A 9,119-nucleotide genomic window follows, 5' to 3' on the forward strand; every position below is an offset into this window, starting at 1 on the left:
AATTTTCTTTCAAAGTCTGTTGGGTATTGGTCACAGGCAGCAAAGTGTGTAGTTTTGTTGCTTCTTTGTCTCCCAATGATAAACTCACATGCTATATGACAAAAAAAAAAAAAAAAAAAGAATTGGCTAACAGATGAAATTGCAGCAAAGAAACAAAAAATGATAATGCTGGAATTAAAAATTGAATCATATGTAAATAGAATTATAGAAGAAATAACTGACACTGTGGGAATGTTGACACTGCTGCCATTTGAGCATCTCTGCATGTGCAGTCAGAAGAACTTAGTGAAGTGACTTTTAGGGTTGACAAATTCTTCTAAAGAGCTTCTCCAGATTAAAGCATCCCATTTCTTTAGTGCATTTATTTTTAGTACTTACACTCATTGCCTTTAGTAATAATAATGTAAACTACGATTTACTGAACAAACCAATCCATCCTAGGCATTGTTCTAATTATTTTAAATACACTGTCTTATTTCATCCTCAAAGTAAAACCTATGCGAAGGTTATTATCTGATGGAGTAGACGAGAGCAGAAGCAAAAAAAAAAAAAAAAAGAACTGTCAAGCTTTCTTTTGGTCCTTCTGAATTATAATGTTTTTAATGATCACATTGGTTATGTGGAATACTTGTTGTTGCCTGGGTGATCACTTTTCATAGATCTGGCTTACATTGTGGTAGAACCTTTTGAGTTAATATACCTTTTTTCAGTTCATTAAACTTGACTGAGTGCCATTGCCGTTGATTCGATTCTGACTAATAGTGACCCTATAGGACAGAGTAGAACTGCCCCATAGGGTTTTCAAGGCTGTAAATCTTTACAGAAGCTGACTGCCACATCTTTCTCCCACAGATCGGCTGGTGGATTCAAACTGACGGCATTTCAGTTAGCAGCCAAGTGCCTTAACCACTGCACCGCCAGGGCTCCTTCAATCTAAAGCCATATGTCATTTTTTTCATTTCACTTATTTTACTAGTTTCCAAAATAATGAGTTAGTTCTTTAGCATCTGTCAGTAGTGACCAGTGTTTTTTTTTTTTTTATTGAATATCATTATGAACTCACAGGTATATGCATGTTTGAAGTGTTTTAGTCCATTGAAGTTATTTTTTATTGATGTTCACATTGTTTTGTCTTTGGCTAGAGGACGCCAGTATAACTTCACTCCTAAGTCTAAAAACAAATCTTGGTGATTTGGATAAAATAAGTTATAAATGAGTATTGCCTTTAATTACAGTTTGCAGGTTTTACTTGTATTCATACTGGTGCATGGTAGTAATGCTTCAATTATTTTAGTCTAAGATAAAAAAAACAAGAAAAAAACAGAGGAAAAAGAATAGCCCTAATATGTAAATGATGCATTTATATCAAATTGAGGTGAAAATATGTCATAGCATGTTTTATGATGCCAGTTTTGTAGTATTTCAGGTAGGAAAAGTGATAGAAAATCCAACTATCACTTGGTAAGTGATAAGGTAATCATGTCAGATTCAAAGGAATCTATGACAGTCTTATTTGAGCATAGAGTTTCAATGAAATAACTTCATACATCATAGTAAATTAATGTTAAATTGTGTTTCATTAGTGTTGTTTTTATTTCATTTTAAGTCGGGTTTGGTTTTACAATTACTTAGGAGTTATAATCCTAAAGTGTTTAAAATGATTTTACATCTTATTTTTTTATTTCTGTGTTTTTTGTGTTTTAGGAGTTCTCAGTTTGGTTTTGTGTATCCTGATTAGATTTTGTGCAATGTTTATTGTGTTCTTAATACTTTAAGTGTTGATTTTAATTCTGCTATTACATTTTTAGTTTTGTGTCTTAGGGGGAGGACCTGTTTTTGCTATGATGTTTGTTGTAGAGGGTAATAAAAAAATTCTTATCTCATTCGTCTACTTTTTTACATTTCATTTTTTGATCTTTATGTATCAGCTGTTCGTCTTCAGTGGCTTAGGATAGATCTTAGTTTTTAAATGAGGTTACTAAATAATTTTCTATCATATTTTTGAAATAATTAATTTTTCAACATCTGTCATTCCTCTTAGATTTTGGAATGATGTTTCATTTCCCTTGTTCTGCAATATTTTTCCATATGTTCCATGGTGACTTTTTTTTTTTTTTGGCTGTAGGAAATGTGTGTGTGTCAAGATTCATTTTATTCATCAGCTTTTGTTTACAGCTTGGAATTTGTTAGCAAATAAGCTCACATAAAATAGATACTGGGATGTTCTGCTTCTGGCATTCATGGACAATATTATTTTGAATCAACTCTCCTACTGAGAACAACTGGAAAGGTGAACAAAATGTATAACAAGAGCAAACAAATTGTGTGCTCATCAGAGAACTACCAAGGTAGAGAGGAATTGGGTAGTCAGGATCTGGCAAAGAGGGAAGTTCAGAAGGATGAGTCCAGCATTTGGAATTCTTTTCCCCTCCAGGTGATAGCTAATCCAAAAGAGGTGTCTTTGAGGTTCAGAGGCTAAGATCAACATTGTTGATTAACTCTAGGGATTAGGGAGACCAAAACTGGAGTTTTGGAATTCTCTAACTTTCGGTTGAGGCCTCAAAGGGCTATAACTAGACTACATGGTGAATTGAAAATAGAAGAAGTGATAAAGTAGAAATAGACCAGCCCTCCTGAGGACAGAAGCTAGCTTTGAATCATCGCAATTCCTAACTGAATTAAGGTGATTTGGGATTGCTAGTGACCCTAGCCTGGTTTCCTCTAGGAGCAAAACCAAATCCCCTCTGAAGGAAGATATCATCATCCAGACTTTTAAATTATCTCTACAGTTTTTCGTATACAATGTCTAGCACATTATGAAAAATACTCAGGAGTAAGTCGGAAACGACTGGACAGCAACGGGTTTTTAAGAGAACACCAGAGGTAACTGAAAACCAAGGGGAAAAATAGATGATAGAAACATACATGGAATGATAAAATAACTATGATTAACAAGTACAAAAATTAAAAGACAAGATCAAGAATATTGGCAAAAAAGAAAGGAAACTTTAAAAGGAAAATTCCAGAAACTGAAACAAACAAAACCAAAAAACAATAAACCTCAACAGATGGGTTAAACAACAGTGTGTACACAAGAGAGAATTAATGAACTGAAAAATAGGCCAGCATAAAGTATCTAAAAAGAAGAATATGGAAGCCTAAGTATAAAAAATAAAAGAGCATAGAAGACAGTGAGATATGAGATATGGTAAAAAGGTATAACTTAAATCTAATTGGAGTTCCAGAAGGAGAGGGGAGAGAGAATAGGGCAGAACAATGTTTGAATAGATGATAGCTGAGAATATACAATACAGGAAGGATATCAAGCACAGATGCGATGGGCCAGGATCCTCCTATGGGCCAAAAGTGGGATAAATATAAATAAAACTGCACATGGTCACATCATAGTAAAACTGTTGACAATCTAAGTCAGAAAATTTTAAAAATAGCCAGAGTTAAAAAGGGAGATTACCTTAAAAAAGAAATAATAGTAAGAAATGATAGCTGACTTTGCTTTCAAAAGGGTGTTGACGTTAGGCCTGGCTTGAAAGATGTGAATAATAAACACAGGAAAAGTTAAAGGAGCTGGTTTTACATTTGGTTCTATTACTACTAACTCATGTGATCTAAAGTTGCTTTACATTTCTAGTCCTTTTCTCATGTCATAATTTAGATTGAGCCTTTTAACTTTAACATTTATAAATATTAAATTTATAAATAAATGTTAATTAAAATAAAACTTTAATTTTATTCTGAGTCTTTTGTCACAGATTACTGATATGTTACTTTGTATTCTCCATAAACTTCTAATCTACTTACATGTTAGATATAGTTTTATTTTACTTATATGAAAATTGCTCTCAAGGTTGACCTTGGCTCTCTAGGGCCTCATCTGTGTGTTTTCCTAGAGCAACAGGCTGGTGAACAGTGAACACTCAGGCAGGATCACACATATACCACCTTAGGGAGGCCGCGAACAGAGGGTCTCTCTTCTGAAATGAAGGAGCCAGTAGAAGTAGATTCCTGAATTTCTAACTTCTTTTAATCCAGACTGTTTTAACCTTGATTCTCCAGAAGAACTAAACCAAACAGCCAGAATTTAAAAAAAAAAAAGATTGCCTCATTTGTGATTCATATTCTGTTTGATCTGTGCTCTCCTTTCCTCTGAGACTCTTTCTTCACATTTCCTCAAGGAAACCAACTTGGTCTTTTCATTGATTGTGTTCTACTCTTAACCCTGGCTGAATTTAAGAAACCCTGTCTTCTCAATTCTTTTGTTTTGTCATTCTCTTTAAAGAGTTATAGGTGGCTTGTTCTATGGATCCATGTATTATTTTTATTATTACTAATTTTTATTCATCCTTGGATGAAAGATCTAGACCTGAGTTTTCCCAGCAATTCAGAGTATGTGGATTTTTCTCAGCTTTTCTCTTTGTTTCCTTGGGTCCTTGTTGAACCCTCTTTTCAGGTGTATAGCTGTGCATGGCTCTGGACATTATTCTCAATATATAGCATGCTCTAATTTAGTGTACCTCTTTAGGTCTAAAAACATATGTTCTTATATCCCCCACTGGCTGACTTCTTCATAATGTGAAGGGAGTATTTGGACAACTGTAATGCCTAGTTGTATTGACAGTTCAACATCTGACCCCATAGTTTTCTGGAATTTGAGTTTTTGAATAAATGAAAGAGGTGTTCTGATGTTCTGATGTAGAGTTGGGCAGTACACGTTGTTTCAATAGCAACAGTCGCTGGGATAGCTGTTCATTTTCCTGTTTGGTACAGATCTGGCATTTCTGAAGGAATATTTAGAGGGGAGAAAGGCTTGCTTTCTTCTTTCGAATGTGTTGACCTTGTTACGTTTCTAAGCATGGGTGGACATCAATTATACATTTCAATCTGGTTATGTAAGTCTTTAGATAGTAGACATCTCTTCCACATTCTGGTAATAGAAAAACGGAATAGATAGTGACAGATGCCATTTAAAACCAGATGTTAGCATTGGCTCTTAAAATACTTTTTTTTTTTTTATATCTCCTAACATAACTTAGTTCAAAATTTTCTGTGATACAAATTCTTTGACTCCATAAGATCAGAATATTCAGAAATAGCTTTTAAAATCTCTACTCTATTTGTATTTGGAAGTTGTTTGAAAAGAATAAAATTCCCTTTATTATATTCTTTAATTTAGTTAAAAGAAAGCTTGGAACAATCAATAGGCCAACTTCGGAATCAACGTTTATTGAGAAACTCAGGAGGGAGAAGTATTTCTGTTACAAGTTTGAGTGCAAGTGACCTTGATGGTGGAACTGCAACAGGTAAACTCTTCAACTGTTCTGAAAACTCTTTTTTGTTTTAAAACTATTTCTGAAGTACATATTGAATACCTTTAATCTTTAGAAAAATGCAACCCATACATAAAATTGTACAGACTAGGTGTTTGAAGATGCAATTGTCAAGGATAGGAAGGATTTTATACTGCATATTTTGAAATACGTTGTGAGACTTGGTTATTTTGAGTCTATTACCTTACTTTTCTCAGAATCCACAGACCACATAGAGCTTTACCTGCTAAAACTTGGATTTAATAGTCGGCTACCAAAGAATCAAAACAAACATACTAATAAAATTTACTATATGGTATACTTTCTGGGTATGGAGTCTTGTCCTCCATTAATAGTTCTCAAATGTCTGGTTATGAAATATCCTATACACTTGTTAAGAAGAGGTAAATTTAACCTTGGTGTGCAGCTAGATTTTAATAGCTAGAATAAAAGTGGGAGCACTTAGTTTGTAGTTAATCTTATACTTTCTTATTGTAGTAAGATTCATATTTGAAAAGATTTTTAAGTCTGCAGTGAAAAGAGGTGATTTAGAGTGAACATCAGTACCTCATATTGTTAACTTTGCTATTAAGCATTATAATAATGATTCAAAATTAGACCTAATCATCTTTTTTTTTTTATGTAGTTAGTTGGTTTTTATTGATATTAAACATCATTCAGATCTTAGTTTAATTAATTTCTTATTTGAAAAGTTTGTTTTACCGGTATTAAGTTACATCTTTAAAAAAAAAAAAAAACCACATCAAACCCATTGTCGTCGAGTCGATTGCAACTCATAGTGACCCTATGGGACATAGTGGAACTGCCCCATAGGGTTTCCAAAGAGCAGCTGGTGGGTTCGAACTGTGTACCTTTTGGTTAGCACCTGAACACTTAACCACTGCACCACCAGTTACATTTTAGGGAGTTATAAAAGTTAATTTAGTTAGCAATTTCTTTTTATATAAGGGAAACATATTCATATTGCTTCTTTGGAAAGTTTAGCAAATTGGAACTTTTTGTTCTATTTCCAGATTATTTCCGTTTTTCATTTTATCTGCTTCAAGAGCAAAATTAATGCCAATTTTATGGAGCTTTATTTATGATCACAGCAACAAACCCAACCCAACCCACAGCTGTACAGTAAATTCTGACTCATAACGACCCTGTAGGACAGAGTAGGACTGCCCCATAGGGTTTCTAAGGCTGTACATCTTTTCAGAAGCAGACTAATACAGCTTTTTCCTGTGGAGCGGCTAGTTGGTTCAAACTGCTGACGTTTGGGTTAGCAAATGAGTGCCTAACCACTGCACAACCAGTGCTCCTTTTGTAGCCACAGCAGGGTAACCTGTTGCCATTGAATTGATTCCAACTTGTAGTGACTGTATAGGACAGAGTTCCCATGGGGTTTCCAAGGAGTGGCTGGTAGATTTGAACTGCTGACCTTTTGATTAGCAACTGAACTCTTAACCACTGTGCCACCAGGGCCCCCACAGCAGGATACTTGGAAATAAATGGGAGGATACTTGGAAATAAATGGGAGGATACTTGGAAATAAACTGGAATATATTTGGAAATAAATGGGTCAAGGACACATTTGTATATCCATATCTGGTATGCATGAACTGAGTAAAATTTTAGATTGTTTCTTCTCATGCAGTGTTTTTAATCCCCTCTCTCTTTCTTTTTTTTCAATTGTAAAGACAGCCACCGTTTTCCACCTACCTCACCTCTCAAGGACTATGGGGATCCACAAGGTAGTAAACCAATGAAGTCCAGACCAACTGGTGTCCGGTTTGTTCGGGAGACTGATGACGTGGGCCAGGTACTTAGGACCATTCTGTAATCTGTATACAAGCATTTCTTTACATTTCTGTATAAATGACTAACACTTGAACTTTATGGGCTGTATTTGGGCCAAGAGTTTGAACATTAGTAACTTCTTAACTGATGTTTTTTTTAACCAAGTAAACTATTTTATTTTTAATGTACTAATCTTCATCATACATTTATTTTGAATATTGTTATGAAGGATTATATTTTGTAGAACATTTAAAAGTGAGCTTAGTTGGACATGTTTTGTTTCTTTGTTTAGTTGGCTAGCTCTTCTGTAGGCTCTGCTAAGTCAGCTACTTTTTATTTTGCTAAGTTTTGTTGAGTATGAAAAAGTTAGTCCTTGTTTAGTTGACCTATCGGTTTTTCCAGCATTAGTGTTTTTCTGATTGTTGACTCATAATGGAGCCACTTTCTATTAAGTAAGAACTTCCATACTTCTTCTATGTATTCACTAAAGATTTCTGAAGTGTTAGTTCTATGGCAATATTTATTTTCCTGTCTTTTTAAGCTTCTCTGCAAGAGCCGAAATTTTCTCTTTTTTTGCCTTGGGTAGCTAAATTAATTAGAAAAGGGCTAGGGGAAGTTTCTGACTTTGACATCTTTGCTTTGGAACTTTTAGGATTGGGAGCTCAAAATTTGTCTTAGGATGCTCATCTGTAGCTGTTGCATGTTACAGCATAAGATAAAGAGGTAACAGAGCCAAATGCATTACAAAATGGCTTGTGAAACCTTCCTTGAATGTGTTATTTTTTGGATAGGTGCAACTATGCTACATGGACTATATGATTAAAATCTAGAGCAGAAAACAGTTTCTTAAAATTACCTATTTAGTCTTTCATTATATTTATTTAGTGCCTCTGTGCCAGGAACAATACTAGTGCTTGGACAGTGAGGAGCAAAAGTAGACATGGCCTTTGTGTTTTCATAGAGCTTGTAATTTATAGGAGGAGCTAGATATTAATCAAATAAGTATATTAATACTCATAATTGTGAACTGAGATATATGTTATAATGGAAAGAACATAGGGCATTGGGAATGTATAGTAGAGGCACCTGCCCCGGTCAGGGAGTGCTTCCCTGAAGAAAGGTTGTTTGAGTTGAGATCCAAGAGTTTAGAAAGACTCATTCCAGGTAGAGCAAATAGCTTGGCAGGAAGGAAGATAGCATCTAAGGGCAATTTAAAGACGGCCCTGTGGCTAAAGAAGATCACTCTGGCTCTAGTGTGCAAAGTGGAGTTAATGTGGGCAAACTGATTAGGAGGATATTAGTGTGTTCTGGATGTGAGATGATGGTCACTTGGATTAGAATGGTGAAATGGAGTTGGAAAGAAGGGAGTGGATTTAAGAGTCATAGTGGATAAAATTGAAAAAGTCTTGTAGCTCAGTTGGCCATATGAGAAAGGTGGGAATGAGTGAAAGGGTGGTGTCAAGAATGAATCCTAGGATTCTGGTTTGTAAAATTGGAAATTCATAATGGTAAAACCTAAGTGGATGGTCTGTTGTTCATTTACTATACTACCTCCACGCCTTTCTTTTAAATTATTCTTCCGTATTTTAAGTCCATTATCTTAAGATGACCTTTCACTTCACCTGACTGTATACTTTCTTTCTGCCCTAAGTTTAGAAGTTGTGGTTAGCTGTTTACTTGATCTGTCTCCCATATTAGATTGTGAGCCACTTGTTTCCCAGCATATTAGATGGCACTGATTAGTTGCTCAATGGGTATTTATTGAAATGAATCAATTTTGTTTTTTCTGCAAGTCTGGATAACTAAAAAAAAAATTATTGTGAAATATAGCGCACACACACACACACACACATCTATGGTTGAAAGTACAGTAATAAGAATGAACACCATGTAACTACTAACCATGCCAAGAAATAGAGGATTATCATACTCCCAAAGCCTCCTTTATGCTCCTCCTTCCCCAAAGGATTTTCACTATCTTGACTTATATTA

The 9,119-nt window shown here is 34.7% G+C and overlaps 1 protein-coding gene across 1 annotated transcript in view; it reads left to right on the forward strand.

The window, feature by feature from the left end:
* The window catches only part of CEP128 (centrosomal protein 128), a 602,257-nt gene that overhangs the window by 76,074 nt on the left and 517,064 nt on the right, over nt 1-9,119 (forward strand). Inside the window, exons 4-5 of the mRNA XM_023742234.1 lie at nt 5,192-5,318; nt 7,028-7,166. Of these exons, the coding sequence (XP_023598002.1) occupies nt 5,192-5,318; nt 7,028-7,166 (266 nt within the window). The remainder of the gene's footprint in view (nt 1-5,191; nt 5,319-7,027; nt 7,167-9,119) is intronic.

The sequence above is a fragment of the Trichechus manatus genome, unplaced genomic scaffold (assembly GCF_000243295.1).
Source record: "Trichechus manatus latirostris isolate Lorelei unplaced genomic scaffold, TriManLat1.0 scaffold00206, whole genome shotgun sequence".
In the NCBI taxonomy this organism is placed as follows: Eukaryota; Metazoa; Chordata; class Mammalia; order Sirenia; family Trichechidae; genus Trichechus; species Trichechus manatus.